Source organism: Oreochromis niloticus, linkage group LG7 (assembly GCF_001858045.2).
Source record: "Oreochromis niloticus isolate F11D_XX linkage group LG7, O_niloticus_UMD_NMBU, whole genome shotgun sequence".
In the NCBI taxonomy this organism is placed as follows: Eukaryota; Metazoa; Chordata; class Actinopteri; order Cichliformes; family Cichlidae; genus Oreochromis; species Oreochromis niloticus.
In genome coordinates this window covers 5,724,738-5,747,087 of record NC_031972.2, presented here as the reverse complement: position 1 = coordinate 5,747,087, position 22,350 = coordinate 5,724,738, and the positions used below count along the sequence as shown (strand labels likewise).

The window sequence follows — 22,350 nt, the reverse complement described above, 5'->3', positions numbered from 1 at the left end:
TAAATCAGAGTTTGGTTAATCCCATTTGTTTTTGGGTCGTGTGATTTTTGCAAAAAGGTGGTTAAAGTAGCAGCGAGAGCTCTGCACAGACGCTGAAGAAGATTCTCATTATCTATTCCCAGTGAATGTAGTGTCACAGAGACCTGGCACCGGCTGGTGTTAAAGGGGACCTACTCTGCTCATTTCCAGTTTCATGTTTTTATTCTTGGACTCCACTAGGGTGGCTTTGCATTAACTCAAAATCACTCTTATTTATCTTGTACTGGATCTTGGTGCTGCCTCCAAGTTCATTCCATAGACTGTATATAAAAGCAGGTCAACACAGATGCTGACTAGTGAAGTCCTGTTGTGAAGTCTTGGGCTAAGCTTTTTCACCGCTGTCACCTTCCCATTTTAAAACCAGACATGATGAGGGAGGGGTCAGTCTGCCTGGGAAACTGAGACACACTGGAAGCTCATGTTGTAAGAACTGTCCTATCACCTTCCCTGCCTTATCCTCCCGTGTGTTTGATGGCAAGTAGGATCTTAATAAACTCCTCTTTGCAACCAGCTTGAATACACTTTGATGTTCCATTCCTTTTCCAGACCTAGAATCTGTATGTGGCGGGGCATGGTCTGTGGTGCCGTTGCAGGGGAGATGGACGCATCTGCACGGCATCGGCAGTCACGCCTCGTCGGCTTGAAGATCTGCACTGGGTCCTGGGTTATTGCTGTTGTTGGTGATGTGTGCGGCTGGCAGCGGGAGAGCTGAGGCCGTTCGTGTGTGTTTAACAGCAAGCGAGTTAATAAAGAGATGCTTAAAAGCACAAGCCTGTGGTCGGGTCCGTCATTAATGCCACACTGTACATCTTTTATATACAGTCTATACCTCATCCACTCTCTGAAGCAAGCGGTTTTAGCTCTTCTCCCTTTAAGACCTCCCTCTCTGTAATCCAACTTTCTACTGATTGGCTGTCAGCGTGAGATGATCATATTAAGGATATAACCTCTATTATGACTCCACCATCACAGAGGTCTAAGAGTTAAAAAACTCAGTTTTAAGACAGGATGAAACCTGAGCTTTTATCTCGTGGGGATTAACTGTACATATGTTGACCTCATTATTTGAAGCTTCATGTTTAAAATAAGCATTAGCCATGATAACAGTAACGATATGACACAGAAGGAGGAAAAGCAGAAGAGAGATGCCTGACTTAGATTAACTGAATTTTAGTGTAACATTTTCACCCATCGAGAGAAGGAAGGTGGTAAATATATATTTGCATAACATAAACACTACAGCACACAGAGAGACACAGTGTCTGCCCTCACCAGCAAAATAGTGAAGTTCTCCAGCACGCTGTTCATCATGTATTTCTCCGGCAGGTGTTTGAGCTTGTGGATGAAGTTGATCATGTATTCGCACATCGGGGAACGACTGATTCTGTAGACAAAACGCCCGTTTTCAAACCTCGCGTACTCTGTCTGTGAGAGCGGGGGAAGCAAAGGAAGATGCTTTAGCCAAATAATATTACACAACGCACCAATGAAAGGCACCTCCATCAGTTTTACACATCAAAAGCAGCTTTCTAGTGAAAAGCTCAGCCTTTGAAAATGGTTGTGTAACATTATGTGCAGCTGTGGAAAACTGTCAGGCCTGACATAATCATTTTTGCTAGTGTCATAAAGGATTATTTGATGCCATCGGGGGCTTGAAGTGAAGAAAATGAGGGATGCGGTGGTTTTAAAGCCCACATAGGGAGTTACATTACATTTAAAACATTAATTATAGATTGCAAGTATCAATATTTTTTCACACAAAAATCACCTGCTGTGTGAATAAACCCAAAATGTTTCTATTTAGCAGTTATCCTCAGTCCTCACCTCAACCTTCTCAACCACCTGCTTGCCAAAAGAGCAGACCTTGGTGGAGCAGGTGATTGTCATGTTCTCCGAGCTCTCGTACTGGCTGGTCACACCGTAGAAGGCTGCCGGGTCGTCCTGCACATTATAATTCAGGTCCGCCTGGAAACCACAGAGCAAAGACGACAACACGAACATCAAGTCACGGAAAACAAGCACATATTTAGTCCTGTTGCTTTTCTGAAGCTAAAGTTTGCCAACAGTGCCCTCTGCTGGTACTGCACCATAAAAGGTCTCCAGAGGACAAGCAGATCCATGATTATGATGCTGAAACTGACGTGAAAATGCAATGTGCAAGCTTATTTTTCATTACATGAAGTACTCTTCCTCCATAGATCAGTGCAGAGTGCTGTTTTAGTTGGGCACTAAAATGTTCTGAAACCTTGCATATGCATGTCTATCTCCTTAATCACCTCATAAAACAGTTAAAACGCAATTTGTAGTGTAATCCTTAGAAGAAGAAAAAATGCATTGTTGTAAAGGTCAATTCCCACATTTTACAACATCCACATTTGTTTGTTTTTTTATTTGAACCAAACCTTTATGCAGGTGTTTTATGAGACAGGAAAGAGGCAGGTACAGGGGAGAAACAGAAGAACAGAGCATTTTCTTATTCAACTTTGTGCGACCGAAGTTGAAGCAGAAAAATGTTTAATCAGAGCGGAGAGAACACGCTGCACCTGGATTGCAGGCAGGGAGGAGCAGGGAAGGGTTTGTACTGTTTGTAATGAGTCCTCTGAGGAGCGCCGTGTGTCTCGGGGCTCAGAGAACACAAACACAAACACCATATGCTTACTCACTTACATTTACATCCATTCACGTGCACACAAACATCAAACCGTGCTCTATTAAAGCTGCAGATTATCAGAAACACACTCCATTGTGGTAGATCTGAGAGCTTTTTAATTAAATTCAAGGGAAGGCTCTCTACATGACACACACACACTCTTTGTTTGTTCGCATGCTGCAAGCACACCTCACCACTTCACAAGCCTGCAGGCTCCTGTCCTCTCCTGGATTATTTCTACTGTCCAACAACCTCCTCACCTCACAGTGATTTTGTCGGTTGACCAGCCCCACCCCAGAACAGGAGTTCTCCAGTCACGGAGCTTAGCAGCTGCAAGTAACAGGAAGCCTTGGATTTCTGCTCATGTTGAAGCTGTGCAAGTGCAACACATGCACAGAGGATGGTGTCGTTTTAGAATTACGTTTATGACAATGACGGAAAGAGGAAAAGGTGTCGAGAATAAATAATCTGCTGTAACATTAGCTCATCTAGCTAGCAAATCAGTGTGACTGCTACTAAGCTAACTTGCTTACAAACTAGGGCTGTGACAACATCCGATATCCAATTCGAAATGCTTGTGGTTAAAAAGAATTACACAATATCCACTTTAGTTTACTTCTCAAGGCAAGGATTTTAGCTACTCTGATTAGCGACTAACAATTCAATGTAGTCACACGGTAACAGAACATCAACCCAAAGGCCACCACAATCCTACAGCATTATAACTATGACATAGCATCATCAGACTGAAGCACTGTCTGAAAACATGAAGATAAAAGCCAGTATGTTTTTCCACCGTGAGCACTGAAAGCATCCAACAGCTCAGTTTGTCAATCACCAAATGTGATTACTTTAATTGACCCATTCATCTGAGATGATTCTAAGAAAAATTACTCACTGCACCTATACACACACTTAATTCATATTGCAAATGACAAAGACGTTTTTATCTATAGATCACATTTCATTACATGTAAACTCGATCCACCTGACGCAGAAGATAGAGACATAAAAACCTGTGTAGGTTTGCAATGCCTTAAGGCAGTCAAAGCTGCAAAACAAAACAACGCCAACGCCTATTAAGTGAAGATCTGTGTAAATAAAAAGGTTTGGGGTCTGTTGTTGAATGTATGCACACATGTAACTGAGAAGAGAGTAGCTTGTTCCAAAGAACAGGAACACAATAGCTGAAAGCATCCGCCCACTTAGATCCAATTATTGTCATCTTACTGGGTTTTTTTGTTATTGACTTTTTTTTTTTTGTGGCTACAAATTATTAGTTTGAGAGTCGGATTTTTGGAAGTCCTATGGTACAGAGGAGTTCTGAGAAAGGACAGTAAAGTCAGCACGCACACACACACACACACACACACACACACACACAGGTGAAAACAGCTACCTGTGAGTTGGGAGGTGAGCAGGTGTTCAAACAAAGCGTCTGCGCTTTCATCAACCCACCACCTCCATATTCCGGGTGGACAGATGGAACTCACACACACACACACACACACACACACACACACACACACACACACACACACACACACACACACACACACACACACACACACAAAGTGCTGCATAGAAAAATATCGGAACTTTCCCTGGGTGGGGGCAGAAAGCATTTTCAGGAGCAAAAGGGAAAAAACATTAACCTTAGTCCAGAAATATTTTTAGGATATTTTGACAGGTACTGGAAAAAAAACCTCAAGTAAACAGGAAACTGATTAAAAGTTTGTCTGCTCACCCAGAACTTGATCAGGTAGAAGGCGTTTTGTGGGCCCTTATCAAACAGCTCCTTCAGACCTCCCTTCTTCTCGGGGAACTTGTCGTAGATTTGCCGGATGTCCACACACTCCAGCAGCGGATCGCTGTAGCTCAGGCTGCTCTGGCTGATGTGCACAAAAAGGTGCTTGTTGTACTGAGAAGAGAGAAAAGTTTGAATCAGACGGAGGCCAGAAATGTGGAGATAAACACACTGGGTTACTTCTAGGATCCTGCTATAACTTTTCACTGGAATTTTGAACCTAACAGAGAAACAGAAAAATATAAACTTGGACAGATCAGCAATCTGGTGCATAGTTAAACAGAAAGACTGCACGTCATCGCAGCACAACCAAAAGCCAACAAGACCACGGAAGTCATTTAAAGTGCATGACAGAATTATCTCCATGCTTTAGAAAAACAACTTATCGACATGAAACACAGAACACTCTCAGCATGAATTGAGACGCTACCGTTCACGGAGGTTGTCAAGGTCTGCAACCAAGAGACGCCTCCATTAATGGAAATCCAGACAGGGGGTGCTTGAGAATCTACTCTCTCCCCCCGAAGACTCAGAAAACCCAGATATTTTTCAATCTCCAGCTCTGATCTCAACCCAGCAGATCATGTTGTTCAGTTACTGAATACAAAACTAAAGGCAGAGAAAACACCCAAACAAGCAGCCACTGAAAGAGGCTGCAGTAAAGGTCTAGCAGAGCATCTCAAGGGAGGAAACATTTGATGGTGTCCATGGGTTCTCCACTTCAGGCAGACTGCAAATGACTTTCATCCAGGCAGTGAAAAAATCTTCACATTACCTTTGAGTCTCTGAAAACAGGATTGTGTATAAATGGCTGTAATTCCTCAACATTTAATGCAAATTTTTTGTTAACCCTCCTGAATTAAAGCTGAAAGCACTTCAGTCAGATCTTCATTGTTTGATTTAGTCAAACGCTGCAGTCGCTGCAGAGGCAAAGCTGCAAAAACCGTCTTTGTCCAAAAGATCAGGAACCCTCGTTATCATTTAATCGTTAAATTTAAGTCAGGTTTTATCAATTATAATAAACTGAATGCAGGCATGGCCGCTAAAACTACAAAATTAAACTGAGGGATAAACTGCTAATAATTCAACTGTAATCTCAGTATCCATCTAAGCTGCTGATTAATACGCTTATGTTGAAAGCAAACTTCAAATTTCTATTTCTAAACTCAAATAGAGATTTTACTGGCTTACTCCCACTGACCAGTTTCAGAGCAGAACCACGGCCCTTTACTGGCCTGTTCTCCTTAAAAACTCTGACCTGCTTTTTTTAGACTGGGTGTGAGTTTGTTTGGCTTTGCAGCACAATAAATCATACAGTTTAAAGCAATATTGGCCAGCGATACAGATCACAGAGGGCAAAAAACTTTATAGAAAGATCTCCTAGTCTGGTTGGTTAAAAAAAATACATAATTTTCTGCATTTTTGCCCAACTTTGTCTTTGTCTACTGATAAATCTGCATGTTAAATTTGACTTCAGTGGGATGGATCTACATTTAAGGACTCCATTTATTCCCACTAATGTAAATGATGCAGGAAACATGATGCCGTTTGACAACAGAATCTATTTCAAAGTCACTATACAACAGTTTTTTTCCCACTAAGCAAACAAAAAGCAACAAGATGAATGCCAGCTGTCTATGAGCCCAAGGTAGAAAAATGGCAGTGAGTACGCAGCGTGGCAGGATGACAGATAGACTGAGCAGACAGAGAGATAGAGCTTTACAAAGGTTATTCATACTAGGCGACACACAAAGGGCTTTAACGCTGTTCTCTGCTGTGGGGTTATCTGTCATCTCTGTTTATGGGACAATAGGGAGTGCTTATTGTAGTCTGGTGCTGGATAAGTGTGCATGTGTGCGGAGTAACTCACTGCCTCCTGGTCCCTCTGTGTCTCCAGGAAAGATGAAAACTCCACCAGTCGTAGTTTGGTGGTGCCGATGGAGCGACCCTGCCATGCCGGCTCTCGGTGCGTTTGGGCTGCACTGGGAGGTTCATAGCCTTGACAACACACACACACACACATCATTTAACCCCACTTCACCACTGCATCATGTGCAATCGTGCTTTTTAACGGGGTTAGCAGTAATGCAAACGTGTAAAAATTTAAGCCATTACTGGAGGCCCGAGGACAAAGGCGGGCTGAGGTAAAGGCGAGGCACTAAAAAGCGGTGAACAACAGTATATGTAAAGGGGTAACAATGCAGGGGCCACAGCGAGACCCCCGATTGTTGCCTCAAAACTCACCTCGCTCCATTTTCAAAAACCTCGCTACTCCCGTCACTTAGTTTCATGCTATTGTAACTGGCACGCCCCATCATCCACTCTGAGGCAAATTTACAATCTGGCCGAGACCTCAGAGGGTCACTAAAGAGAGGAAGCTCAACAGTGCCGGGTGAGCCAAGTGACACGGTGCCTTCTTAAATTCATGAAACGTAGCTTTTGTTGACCTCATCTGTGGTCAGTCACGTGACTGGCTCAGCTCTGGCTCAGTCTTTTTCTGATTTGTCATGAGTGGATAAAAGATTAGAGATGTTTGGGGTATTTCCAGTGGCCGTGGTTACCTAATTTTCTGACAAACTGTCAAATTTGAACTTTTCCAAGTCAAGCACACACTAAGGAACTCGTTAGTTTGGGTGCCCTGTTCCACATTTGAGAGGACACTCTGAAACAGCAAAGCTAACAAGGTGTGTGCAATCAGCAGGTCAGCCAATAAAACCAACTTTTGTCATTTCATTAGTTTTTTATCGTTTGATAGGATTGTAATATAAAAATTAGGTTGATAAAAATATTAAAAATGAGACCACCTCCAACTTTCTCAGTTGGTACCATCAGCCTGGTGAGTCAGTGGTGTAGCGATGGTGAGCCGAGGCCAGACTAAACCTAAACCTGCTGAAGAAACTGTTCATCTCATTTGTCTCTCCTGGCTGTGCGCCGCTTGTCTGTCATCTTAACCTCAGTGACGTTGTTCATTCCTCGCCACACATCTCTTGTGGTCGAGTGTGGCCTCCAGCATTTCGTCAGCTTCACCCTTACGTGGACTCTCACTCTCCTCCGGGAGTTCACTTCTTCTGCCACCTTAAAGGGTTTCTTCTTTTTACTAAGCAGTTTTTGTGGATGGCTGCGGCTCAGGAGGTAGAGCGGTTTGTCTACTCATTGGAAAAGTGGTTCGATCCCTGGCTCCTCTGGCACCTGCATGTCAAGTATCCTCGGCGAGATACTGAACCCTGAGTTATCCTGATGCATCTTTTTTTCAAAGTTAGGCAAAGAAAAAGCACTTATGTGAATGAGGCTTGTAGTAGAAAAACACCAAGGGCTTAAATTGAATAGAAAACAAGTACAGTCCATTTACCATTTCTTTTAGGTCACTACGTATCCAAGGCTTGTTCTCAAAGTAGCATAGAGGCCTGGCTCGTATCGTCACAAAATTGGATCTATTCCTTGATGCAGCCAGTCGAACTAATAATGTCCTCTGATGTGGTTCATAAGACTGTAGACTCAAAGCAGCTCTGCACCTCCTCTGGATACAGGTTGTAATTTAACAAGAGGAACCAACTTCGGTGTGAGCAGGACTACATTATGGACACGTCGCTGGGTATAGTTATATTTCTTGCTAACATTATCGGCAGCGAAATCATATCTGAGGGATATTTCTATCTGGCTAGCTTTCCAGCTGTTTAATGGCAGATGTATAAGTTTACTTTTTGCAGTAATAGTCAATGTGTGAGCACGAGCTGCACACTAATGTCCTCAACACTGGAGTTCACTCAGCGGCAATGGAGGTCATTAATGGTAATGGTTTTCTGAGGTTACACAGAGTTTTTAAGTTGACAGGACCAAATGAGCACTGCTTGCTATCCTGCTACCCCCTTGTATTGAAGGCTATATGGCTCCAAGATTAAAATTACTAGCATTTTCAGCCAGTAAACAGACAGCTTCAGCAGCTGCACGCAAGCTGCAAAAGCTATGCCAAGCAATCAAAGTGCAATTTTCCCAGGAATTGCACTTTCCACCTGATATTTTCAAAGCTGCTTCTAGAAGAAGCAACACAAACTTTTAGCACAGATGATGTAAGAAAAGTCAGATTGACACCTTTTCCCTCTCACGACCTCTTCACGATACAAAAGCGGGAGTACTGGAGACCCAGGTGTTCAGACAGATTCAAAAACCATCCTGTAGTGAGGCAGCGGTCTAAATGGCAGGAGACAGGACTGCGAGTCCGCTTTAAAAAAAGAAGATAATTGCGCTGTGGTCCGTCTCACCTGAGATCGTGGTGGTCCCTGCTGTCTGCACAGAGTAGGCTTGCTGAGAGAAAGGCTTGATGCTGAGAGAAACAGAGACAGAAGCAGAAAGGAAGCATTGTCACTGTACTTACATTATACAGCGAGGAAGTCTGCTGTGTGTCTTGTATGAACAGCAGTAGAAGCACAGAGATCAAGAGCAGCTCCGAGTTCAGTAAAAGCTATACCAGCCCTATTTCCGACCATTATCATCATCTCATGGGCACGTAAGAGCAGCAGGTGATGAAATGAAAAGCGCGTTTGAACTTGATGCAGCTAGCCATGTGAACGGAAACTAGGCCAAGAAACCAGCTTAAACATGCTGGAAATAAAATTTACTGTTATTTTCTAAGAAATTGGAAGATTCCAGGTGTCAGTCCTGCAAACTAATCAGATTTATGACTTCTGAATTGTCCCCTTGTTTAAACATCCATTTATTTATTCTGATTGCGTGCATCTGGATGTGTCTGCGAGACTCTTGTGATGATTCTGTCTGCTACAAAAAAAAAATGCATCAATAACTTTAAGCCAAATCCAGCCTGACAAGACTGAGAAATCTTTGTGTGTCTGAGTTCTGGCTTGTCATATTTCAAAAAGCACTTAGTAGTAAATGGGATGAACCCTGTCTGACATTTCAAAAACATAGCGAGTACTCAGTAATAATGTCTACAGCCAGAGGAGTGAAAAACTCCTGATGTAAGGGTTTACAAGTTCACTTAAATGAAACAAAGTGCATGTTTCACTGTGGTTAGTACAGTTAGTGGTTAGTATGGCCACTGTAGGTGAAAATGGAAATTACAGAGCAGTTTAGGATGTAAAAAAATTACAAATTTAGAAGACGTCTCATAGATTTGGGGAGAAAAAATAGGTCTTTTTTTCTCTTGGTCAACGAACTATATTGTGTTACTTTGCAAAGGTGTAACAACCTCTTCACACCAGTGCTGCTGCTGGTGCTTGACATGTGTTATGCCTCCAGTGGATGAACTAATCAAATTCTAGCCTTCTTAGCAATCGGATTAAGCCATAAGAAATTACCCGTGATTTTAGAATGACCTGTAAATTACCACACTGAGCATACTATCAGAAGCATCCCGGCTTCACGGTGCTGTAAATTGGGCCTATTCAGAAGAAAACAATACGCTGATTTGGGAGAACTGACAGCTTAGTGTTTGCTTGTGAATTCTTAACTTTATCAACAGATTTTACTTTCAAATCATTACAATCTTTCCATAAATTCGTGAATTGATCTCAAGTTATTTCTCAAATTCTATCCCACACCTGCAGACCAGTCGCTGTTATTTTATTTTACTACAAAAGGGCATAATATGCACGATAGTTTGCAGTTGTATAAGCATGGACAAAAGAGAAAACATGTAAGGTAACGTGTAAAAGTTGGAGGAGAACGTGAAAGGTGACTGCGACTCACTCTTCTGTGGTGGAGCTGGACTGTCCTCCAGGAATCATCCCCTGCCACAGCTGAAAGTACACACATGCACATTAATACACTGGACTGAGAATGCAAACCATGCATGCAATGCAATCTCTGCATGTTTTTTGTGCACTGCCACTTCAGATTGCTTTATTTCTATTCATCCACTACTCCCTGTATTTATTCACAGAGAATAAATACAGCATATCTGTGTATCTATGCATGTATGTATGCACGTGTGTGCGCGAGTATTACCTGTGCATTAGCAGGGAAGCTGGCACGGACTATCCCGGGCAGCAGCTTGCTGTGTATGGCCGTGGCTGAGACGATCTGAGCAGAGGACATGGAGGAGATGCTCTGCAGAGCTTTCTCCTTGGCATTCTGGTCCTGCACGTAAACAAACACCACACACTCATTAACATCGTCATTCCTCTCAACATTGTCATTACCGTGCAGCTTGTGCAGATCAGCAGTGAGTCATAAAAAGCCGGAAAATTTCTGAAATTAAGAAGAAGAATCTGAATTGTCTTGACTAATGGAATCTTAAATATGACTAAATATTAAAGCTTGAGGGGAAAACACTGTCCCTGTGTGACTGGATGTGATCAGGCTGCCACTTCCCTGCTACTTTTTGATTGCGCAAATTAACGTACAGCAATTTAAGTAAACTGCCCAACATGTAGCGGCTCATTTGCCAATAAAACACCGTGTAGCTCCAAGCGAACAATTACAGGAGCTTCTTTCACACCCGTCTTCCTTATCAGGGTCAGGCTACATTCTTTCATATCTAAATCTCTTGCTTTGCGAAAAACTGTCCGTGTGACGTTTCAGAGCGATTCAGGGGACAGGGCTTTGTCTTTTTGTGCGTGTCATTTGGGTGTGGTGATGTTGCTTGTGGCCTCGAGGGAAAATCATGGCGACATGAGTGGTGAGCGGCGAGCACAAAGTGTACAGCAGAGCTGAATGTGCTTCAGACGGCACGGTGAACATTGCTGATCAGAGCTGCTGCCTCGGGGCAAACGATAACATATAGCAGATTTATAAGCTTGATGATGTGGGCTTATTTATAACGTGAACAAAAAGGCAGCATGAAACTCATGAAACAGCTGAAAGAAATGGAATTAGAGCCACTGCCATAGCTGGAGAATCACTAATTGGCTGCTTCACTCAAGTTAATTGGCACTGAGAGAAATCTCTCCTCCTAGGGGAGGTAATAACATTATAGGAGGCACTGAAATGGGAATCATGCTGGATTTTCATATTAAATACCAGGAGCCATATGGGTATGATAACCACCTTGACCTCAACTCATTCCTTCAAAATCACCAATGATCCTGTCCCTGTTGAATGAGGAAGTATTGTGAAATCCACACAAAGCGTCGCATACGTAGTTTGATTTTTAATAGATCAGAAAACGTATTAAAAGTGCGAGGCAGCAAATGTTGCTCGGACAGCAGACACACCTAGGCGTGGACGATCTGATTATCTTGTATCTTGAATGGTCTCATGGTCTGGGATGTGATCTACACCGAGCTCACATTCTTCTCATTTTTCTACAATATTTCGATTTTCTAAATGGTCAAGAGTGCCGCCCCGTGTTAAGCACAGAAGGCGGCAAAGACGACAAACTCCACCGAAACTCGCCTGAGCATTAGTTTTGGCAGAACAAAAGATCAAGCTCAGCCAGCAGTACCGGTAGCTCAGTCGATCTCAATCCCTGCCCATGTACGCTGATGGTTAAGCTGATAATCATCTTTACAACCAATTGGGAAATCTTGCATGTGTTATGATACCTGCATACAGTTGCTGCCTGCCCTACAAGCTACTTTGCAACCCATTTCATACCATTTCTGGCCTAATCAATCTCACAGGTGGCTTCTAGGTTCTGTTAGGGGGGCACCTAGAAGGCTTCAGGCCTTCCATGTATAAATTAGTGCAGATGGAATAACAATCCTATTTTGGCTAAAGTGATCCTGAGAGAACTACAGGCACTGCTATAATCAATATTAAAACCTTCAGGGGCTACAGGTCAATTCATTTTAATGGATTAGTGACAGGCTCTGTGACCTAATGCCCGGCTAATCATGTGGTCAAGGCTTCATTTTACTCCAAAGACTGTCATACAACCTTTTGGCCATGAGAACCATCCATATACACAGTTAATCATGTCACACGTTACAGTCACGTAAGAGATGCATGCAGCTCTTCAAGAAGGCCATGTGGCGATGAGATTAGGTGGAAACATGCCACTGTCACACAGTCGATTTATAGGAGACCTGTGGCGCTCATTTACAGCTCCATATTTTTGTTTTGGGACTCATATATACACACATGTATGTCTGTTATAAAACATGTACAGCCCAAGAACTCGCAAGCATCATCAGTGGCGTGATCTCATGTAAGATTATCTATAGTTAAAGAGGTCTTTCCATCACCTTTGTTGACAATTAGTGACTTATTTGTGGGTTAAAAAGGTATAATATTCAAGAATTGAAATAAATGTATAGACACATAAAGAAGTACTTCCTCTCAATCGTCACTTATACCCCACTAGAAGCTTTTTGTCATTGGATGTGTAACCAATTAGAAAATTGTTAAGGGGGGTAAAAAAATCAATCAATCAATCAATCAGAAAGCAACACTAGAGGCATGCTAAAGGGGCACTACCCGTATCAGTAAGCTTGTCCATAATATCACTGTGCTACACTGCACTTAAGCAATTTCGTGTGTGCACAAATGTGTTTCCTAAACATATAGTGTATCATCAACAAAAGGATCTATATGAATTCTAATAACCTTTACTATAAACTTTAATTAACCATCTGTTGTTTCTTTTATGATAGCAAACATCAATTCAGCCCTGACTTTGTTCTCATTCCGACTGCTCTTCTCGGAAAACAAGCGCTCCCTTGTTGCTTTACATAAAGTTAATTACAACCAACTGTGAGGAAGAAGAAGAAAGAGGGGGGAAAGAAGGACAAGATACTAAGGACACGAGATTAACAGACTCAGAGTGAGAGAGAGGAAGAGGAAGGGAGAGAGGAAAGAGGACAAGGACAAAATAATGTATGGATACAAGAGAATGACAGGAAGAGGAGGAGGAAACATGAGAGAGTGAAAAACCTAAACAGACATAATTATACACCTAGGAAACTGGTGTCCTCCCAGCTATAGCTTCATGTTAACAAGCAAAGAGCAAAGCAGCCAGCCACAGATTCCCACTGCTTCTTCAGGACAGCTTCAGAGACGCAGTTCAACAAACTCAAAATTTTAAAAAGTGATTTTTCTTTCATTACATTTCTTAGTGATAACATAGAAAAATCTGTTTGCAGTTCTGTAGATGATGCTTTTTTCACTCTGTTCATCCACTGTAGTCATCACAGCTAATCCTCACTAATCAGCTGTGTTTATAGCAAACAAACTGGAAAAGAAAAAACAGCAACACTTCCTGAGCAGCAGAGGTGCGGTCTCTTACCTTTAGTTTGGACTGAAACTCCCTGGATTTTCTTCGGGCCAAGACTTGGATGTGACTGGATACCTGGAGGAGAGGAGAGGAGACGAGAGTAGAGGACAAAGTGAAGGAGGGGTTGAAGGGTAGGAAAGAGAGGAGGAAGGACCAAACAGTGAGTTGCCATGGTTATGAAAGGACTGTTGCTACACTGGAAGGGTGCGCACACACACACACACACACACACACACACACACACACACACACACACACACACACACACCTCCCCTGACAACAGTGAATAGACCCATCTATGCACATCTTTTGAGCAAGCAAAAAGACACCTGGGAACACAGGCCAAGAGCTCAGATACTAAGATTACACTTCACTGACATGCAATAATTAAAAAATACATAAAAATCCAGACACCCAGTTAGTGTTTCTAAACAGACGGGTGGTATCATTTATAATTCTCCTGTATTTATATCATTGCTCAACTTGTAACAGTAGCGCAGCTGCTGATGCTGGGCAGTTAGTCGGACAATACGGTCCTGGTTTCGCCTCATCCTTTCTAGTAGCACAGAGAAGATGTCACATTTGGTTGTTGTGACAACAAACACAACACTTTCCAACACAGTTAATTTGAGTGGACGACCGTTATGTTAAAATGAAATGAAACTGCAGAATAAACACATTATATATGGCACACAATATAACATAATACACATATACTCCAATTAAAATCCATCAATGGAACATAACCATAGTCAACAATATGAGGTCCAAAATGCATGTGTATATAATATAAAAGGATAGTTGGTTGTCAGTAAAACTACAGTTATAGTTACATCAGAGGTTAGCTTGTGAATGCTGGCTTACAGCTACAGCTGCACTATCACACTTACCAGAGCTTTACTAAGCACACACATCTTTACCTCGAGGTAACACTGATACAAGTAAAATCAGGATCAGTAACCAGCATGACCAGTGTTGGAAGGTTACTTTTAAAATGTATTCCACTACAGATTACAGAATACATGCCCCAAAACGTATTTTGTAACGTATTCTGTTACATTACTCAATGAGAGTAACGTATTCTGAATACTTTGGATTACTTAATATATTATCAAGCTTTGTACAACTACATGAATGTACTATAACTGTGTGATTTATTACTATTAGTGAAGGCTACTCGCCATACCAATACCAACTAGATTTTTAAATCTTAATATAAAAGACTAACAGGAGGGTGGACATTAGGTAAGGCTGCACTTTTTGCAGATCTTGTACAGGAAACTATTCCGCGCGTATATAAAACAGGTCCGCGGCTCTGAACCGTAGTAAAGGGACCTCTGGCTAATACACAGGGTTCGTGTTGGGCTCGTAGCAGAAAACTAGCTTTACTTTGTTGTCTGGATCAACTTTGCTAGCGAGAGACAGAGAGAGGCGTTGAAAGGCTGCTCCAACCGAACTTATTGTTTCGGAGGAAAACAGGAACACAGTGTACAGCCGAGTCTTAATAGCTTACTTACAACTGGGCTCCTCAGGCACTCTTTTTGGCTGCAGTGGTTATTATTATATTTACATGCTTCCAGCTCCCGTTTCTGGTCGGTGACAACTCGTACTTTTCGACTCTCCTTTTTCTTCCTCCCTCGCTCACAGACACATAACGGGTATGGCGGTCCATTCTCCTTGCAGCACGGACTACACTGCCCATGATGCTGCATTCTTTAAGGCGATACCTGTAACACTCTGCCTCTCCTATTGCCTTCATATTAAATAATTTTTGAATAATAATTTTAAAAATATTTCTTCACGTCATTATGCGGGCCGCAAGTAGAGGTGACATGGGCCGCGAGATTGAGACGCTGGCATTAGAGCCTCTTAATGCGTGTTTTGTTTGGGTTTCCACCGGCGTGGAATTACCAAAAATAGAGAGGCCACAGCCTAACAGATGAAACAGGAAAAGACTGCTGTGTAATCCATTCATTTCAACAAAGTAACTGTATTCTGAATACCACCTTTTTAAACAGTAACTGTAATACAGTTACTCATATTTTGCATTTTAAATATGTAACGCAGGTACATGTATTCCATTACTCCCCAACACTGAGTGACTGACTGTAGCTGCACCTGAATGGGCTTTTGTTGCACTGCTGAATCAACAGCTGCAATAATACAAAGGTAAAGATACACTAAAGAGGAAATAATTATACATATAATATATTAACTTTATTTAACCTCAGTAATTTAGTCTTCTCTTGATCGGGGAAACAATATTCTTTAAATATCTGTGCTTTTTCTGACAGTTGGAGATCTTTTTTTTCGAAGCTATTCTTTGTATAATGGGATACGTGGCGATCCATACTGTAGGCGGCATGACTGGATTTAAAGCGCACTCTCATTATTACCTGTTTCCTTGTTCGCGTCTTCCCCGTTCGGAGTTTGATGTATCTGGCTATCAGCTCGTTTCGACCTGGAGGCACAAGACACAGAACATAGTAATGAAACATTATGCATGCCCACATGCATGTTAAACCCCATTTGACCGGTCTTTCGTTTACGAGGACAATCGCACGCAGAAATCATATGACCCTGACAAACAACTTAGTGGCTGATTTAGAGCTGTTGACCCAGCGGCCCGGTTGACGTGCAGTTTCACATAGAAACGCTGTAATCACCGATACCCCCGTTGAGCCGTCCACACATACACACATGCACACAAAATCACACACGCCACGGCCCTGAATACACATGACCCAACAATACAGGCATTCATGCGGACCGGCCGTCCCCTGATTAAAGGAGCCAGCAGGCCAGCTGTACCCGTGTTTACGCGTGCACACATACACGCACACATAAAGACACGCACACACGCGCGCACGCTTACGATGCTGAATAATTCAACCCATTCAATGGGGAGCACAGCAGACTCAGCATGACCTGGCTAGTATAGATTAGCCAGGGAGAGGGAGGCAGTGAGAAACAAAGCAGAAAAACACAACTTTTACATCCAGAGAAACTGTTAAGGTGGGGGGGGGTCGTTTGCACATATTAACTTAGGCCTGCTCAGCCTGGCTATATTACAGCTTTACAGTCCTTAGGAATTAAAGACGACAGACCATTTTACAGATTTCGGGAAATTATGTAATTTGACTGTAATTTTATTTGCTAACAAGCAAATGCGGTTCAGTTTGGTTTGGTTTGGTTTCGCTCCCGATCTGTTCTCTGTTGCAACCAAGTGGAAAACCAAAGTCGGGCCAGCTGGCCAACTGATGGTCAAGATCAGCACAAAGCCAAACCTCTACACACTACCCAAATGGCTCGCAACAATAGCCCTAACTAACTAGCAGATGGTGTGTGTGCATGCGTGTGTGTGTCTGTGTGTGTGTGTACCTTCTGAGCAGTCCCACTCTCGCTGAGATATGGAGCTTACACTGATAAAATCTACAGCTCACCATGCAGGTGTTTTCCTTCTAGCAGTCAAAAGCTGTGACTGACGACAGCACGCAGACGCACACACACACAGTACACATAGATGTATACGCAAACATGAGTGCGTGCTGTGAACGCGTACACAGAAACACACACACACAGAGTAGTCCTGGCTGTGGAGGCTGACATCTGACTCCAGAGGGGCCAGCTGGTCTTTCTAGGAGGCTTAACGGTGAATTATCATCCTTCACTAACCCTGCGGCACACATCCCTCACTCTCACCCTCCCTCTCTTTCAAAACTCTCCAGCACACACACACACGCACACACAAACACACTTTCTTCCCTCCCTCCATTCGTCCATCCATCCATCCTGTGTTCTGGCTGTTCCTTTTCCCCCCTCCTCTGTCCCTCTTGTAGTCAATGGGCTTCCCGTCTGCTCCCTCCCTCCCTCCCTCCCTCTTCCACTCTCTGTCTCCATCTCTCTCTACTTGCCCAGTGAAAGACTTCAAGGCCAAAGTCAGATGGTCATTAACCGTGACGAACAGAAGCAACCCCCGCGCTCCCCCCAGCTCCCTATCTCTAGGCTGAGGCCACCGTGTGCAAGCCGATATTAATGGAGACGACAAACTGGGAAGAAAGAAAAGTAATGAAATTACATGTTTGTTATGTGATTCTGAACCATTTAGAGCTGATTTGAGAACACGAAAAAAGTTCCAGAAAACACACGAAACAAGAGCCGGGTTGGTGATGTAATGCTACGACGACACAGGGTTACAATACGAAAGTGCATACAAGGTGATACAAGGCAGATCGAGTGAGAAGGAGAAGCTAAATCAGAAGCTTCCTGCACTTTGTGTGGTTAGAAATGCGCCTTTTCTTTCCTGTCCGCTAGCCGCAGTACATTACTATTGCGCCTCAGTTAGTGGGGTGATTAAGAGCTTCAGCTGCTTTACAGAATAGCTCAAAACCCCTTTCAGAATAAGGTCAAGGCCTCGCTGACCGCGCTCGCTAACAAGGCTGGAGTTGAGTGGTGTGTATTGTTGTGTACCCTGGACAGACCTCAGAGACCACAGGGGCCAAACACTGGCCTAGAGCCTGGATTCGCAGCAGCTTTGTGCGAGTTTCTGTTCGTTACATCCAAAAGGCGGTTTCTAAAGTGCTAAACCTTTAGGATTTTCATTTGCACTCATTTGAGGCTCTTCCCTTTGTCCTCCAAGGCACAATCCCTGAAATCCTGGTTGGTGCAGACTGAAGTTAATCTTTCATTTATTACAAACAAGCTGCCAGTTCTTTTAAAGAGTAACCAAATCCTGTTAATCTTTTACTGCCAGGTGATGCCACCTGCAGAGATTTGGTGACATCGACTTACTCTGATGTTGGACGACCGTAATATGTACCGCATCACGGTATCTGACCTGTTTCAAAGGAACCAAGAAGTGTTGACTGAGTGTTCCCAACACCTTGTATATATTACTTTTCAAAGTGCTGATAATAATATGATATTTTGTTAAATTTCTCATGTTAACACGAACGGAATAATGTGATGATTAAAACATGCAACATGATGAAGAAGCTGTGAGGATAGAACCAGTAAAAAGACTTAAACCCTCAACTCTGACAACAAATAAAGCCTTTAATATTCATTTTCTCCTTTCATTCTGAAACCACTCCAAAATTTCAGTATTAATACCAGTTTATTCCAATTTAGTTACAGTGCACACTGAAATTAAACATGCACTAAAAAAATAATTTCATATTACAGTGGTCTAAGACGACTCATTATTTGTGGGGGAATGATGGCAGGACTCGGCGGTTGCTCTTTGCTTTGTTTTTGCGTCTCTTTCTTTTCCTTCGGTCTCATAAATCGTGTCACTCGCAGCAGCAGACGTCAGCTTTGACGGCCAATGTCACAGACTAGCTGGAGAGCATTTAGCAGCTTAAAAAAAGCCAGATATTTCCTTTTAAAAGTGTTTGTGGAGACAGCTAAAAGGAGAGCGAAGGCTACCAGATATCCATTGGCCAAACAGAGCTTAAATAAATGCTAATGCCGACCCGTGCTCACGCACATGTTCACCATAAGGTGATAAGATCTGGGTGTTGTGCTTAAAGCTTGACAGCACTGCTGATCACGTAGTGAAAACCACACTAATCTGACCAGACACTGACTTAAATTTGTTTTCTACTGAATTACCCTTTAAAAAGTAATTTCTCTACTTTTATATGATTTAATACAAATAAAGACAAATTTAGCTGAAAAAGGCGGCAATTTGAGCAACTTTTCTCTTAATAATGTGACATAAAGTAGGCGGCAGTAAGCCTGAAATTCAGTGAGTCTTATGCTTTGTATTTTATTATTACTGGAAAAGGAACTTGGGTAGCTTACAGCCACTAAGAAGATAAAAAACAATACCGATACATCAGCGGGGTACAGTAACACACACACAGGAAGAAAAGTCACGCATCGGGCACGTGAGGATTAAATTCCTGGCCATCTAAAGGATTTTGAAATGAAGAGACAAAGGCAGAAGGGCAGCTAGCCCTTTGTCTTAGGGGAAGATGAAGAGTATCTTCAAAATGAGTCATATAAGTCGAGTAACTGGTTTCGCTGAAGTTGATTTTGCAGCGTTGTTGGTATGTCGACTGGAAAGAACCAACACCATTCAGCCCCAATGAAGGATGTCAAGCAACACCTCCAGTTTAAGACGATTACACTTTTACAATGAAGAAAATGTAGGCGTGTGTTACACCATGTGACTGGAAAACTTTTGCCAACATGTGTCACAGCCTTTACTTCTTCCACTGTTATTCTCAATAAGTAAAGCCCCCTGTGGCATAGCTGGTTTGAGCATGCTCACCACTTAAGAGACAGATGCCGTTCTGTGTATTAGTCAGTACATCTATAGGATATGCAGGAGACAAAGGCACTGGTCATTATATTGTACTTTTGTGCATCTTTCCCAAGGATAATAGAGCCATTATTCGCCTTTTCATTCCCTGTTATATGCACCCACATTATGATGTTTCTACGCTTCTCACCCACTAAGTTTACCCCGGCACTTTTTGTACCCGTTTCTTCTTCTTTTACATTTCACTCCATTTTCCTGCACCCAGTGGGGGGTGTTTCTAGAACCGCAGTAGTCCCCTGCCTATCAGGTATTACTCGTTTCTCCTCTGTACTGTAAGACTACTTACCAGTCACTCAGTGTGCCTTGATGTAATGTCAAAGAAAGTGAATCTACCCTTAAAGATGCTGAAGTTTGGCTTTAATAACCAAGCTTGTTTTTGGCTTCTGTGCAAGTAGAAAAAAAAGCTGAAAAATCATTAAAAAACAAAACAAACTCAACAAAGCCTCAAGAGCCCGATTGAACACCAGGCATGAAATAAAATAAGAGCCTATTCGATCCTGCAAGCTCCATTAGCTAAAAATGAGAATAAACTAGATACTGTTTTATAATTCCGGTTAGCACAGATGTTGTAGGCAATGATTAAAACCCCTGGTCTCTGTGGCCAAATGCTGCTCATCCCTTCTTGCCATTTCGCCTTTCCTGCTCTGCCTCTGAAAACAGACACCATCTAACTCGATTAGGTCACCATGATAAACGTGTCAACAACCTGCGCACAGAGTCAACAAGGTAAACAAACCGAACATGCCACCAAGGCAGAGAACAGAATGAGTCTGATTGATTGGCAACCGATCGGGAACACAAAGGAGGCCGATCGCGAGGTTTAGCATCAACGCGACTTCTGCTTCCAATCTGTGCACGTCTGTAGCATTTAGGCTTCGGGTTGTCAGCCGCAAGGTTTTTGGGTACACCTCTCTGTTTCTACTCTATTCAGAGAACAGCAGCAGCGCATCCATGAATGACCAGGGGATGTGAAAGAACCACATTTACATGTAAATATAACCAAAATCACAACACAGCCATTGTAGTCAGTCTGTGTGTTTGGCACCAATCACACTGATGTTCTAAAATCCAGATGTCAGCAGTACAAAACAGAGGTCTCTAACTATGTTATTATAACTGACTAATGGGTTTTGCATCAATGAATATTTCATATTGGTTCTTTTTCTGATAACAAAATATGACGAAACATATTTTTTTAAAGTTACTGGGAGAGAAACAAATAGTAATAGTGGTTTTCATTCGAGCAACATTTAGTTCATTTCTGTTGAAAGCTGGTGACAGTTCAATGGTTTGATTTACATTATGCATCACAACTCAGCCAAATAATGTGGAGAGATTATTTTTGTTCCATAACAACACATGTGGCCGGATCTATACATCAGAAAATGTATTTATTTTATTTTCACCTTTATTTTGGACAGCACAGTAGAACAGCAGAGAGAGAGAGCGAGCAAGGGGAGCAACACACAGGAAATGGCCCAGGGCGGACTCGAACCCAGAAGCCTTTTGGCAGATAAGTCACCTGCTCAACCACTGAGTTATACCAGCACACAGAACATTAGTGCTGTTTTTTTAAGACCTCTAATTATAGTAGGGCATGTTCCTCATAGAGTATCATAGCATTAATGTTACATAAGTTTGTTTTACAGGCTTAGAAACACTTCTTATTGTGTCTCTAGGGTTCAAAAAAAGAACAGCTAAAGCAAAACAATAACTTGAAGCTAAAAAAAGAAAACGATTTGCTAAAAGATGCAAAAATTCCGATATGGTTGAAGGAAACTGTGACGTTGGCACGATTCACAAGTTTTTAAAAGTATAACTTTGAGGTGCTTTAAAAAGTCCTGACCTAACCAAACACCCTAGAGACGCATTGGTACACAGACTGTAAGCCAGATCACCCATGAACAGGACCTGACCTCACTAATGGGACAAACAAATATGGCCGCCCTCTTCCGGGGCTCATGTTTAGTGTTCTAGTCTGTGTGGGACCTTTAACCTATATGGTAGAGGAAATAACTATCTCATATTTGCGATACTGATTTTGATTTTCTCTCGATTCCCAAAACTCAAGAAGTATTCACTAGAGAGCACGCCACATATACGGCGAAAGAGAGGAAAAGAGAAAAACAACAGGGTGAAAGGGAGGGGGGACGCAGCTGGTGGCAGCCAGAGAACCATCTGTTCATCACTCTATTAGTTCACACACACACACACACACATATGTACTCTCTCTCTTAGTCCCACGCTCACACACACTGTGCACCTATAGCCTGCTTCTATTTCCTCTCTTTTACGGCTCTTTTCTCCCCCTGCATCTCTGACACTTTGCCCTGCGAGACAAGCCTCCGCCACAGCCG

General features: G+C 42.5%; 1 protein-coding gene across 1 annotated transcript in view; it reads right to left on the bottom strand.

Annotated features, from left to right (window-relative positions):
- Positions 1-22,350, bottom strand: part of tead1a (TEA domain family member 1a) — a 46,938-nt gene that overhangs the window by 5,216 nt on the left and 19,372 nt on the right. Inside the window, exons 3-11 of the mRNA XM_003439426.5 lie at positions 16,062-16,126; positions 13,678-13,740; positions 10,458-10,589; positions 10,200-10,249; positions 8,756-8,817; positions 6,367-6,494; positions 4,437-4,610; positions 1,864-2,004; positions 1,312-1,464 (exon numbers count right to left, since the gene is read on the bottom strand). Of these exons, the coding sequence (XP_003439474.1) occupies positions 1,312-1,464; positions 1,864-2,004; positions 4,437-4,610; positions 6,367-6,494; positions 8,756-8,817; positions 10,200-10,249; positions 10,458-10,589; positions 13,678-13,740; positions 16,062-16,126 (968 nt within the window). The remainder of the gene's footprint in view (positions 1-1,311; positions 1,465-1,863; positions 2,005-4,436; positions 4,611-6,366; positions 6,495-8,755; positions 8,818-10,199; positions 10,250-10,457; positions 10,590-13,677; positions 13,741-16,061; positions 16,127-22,350) is intronic.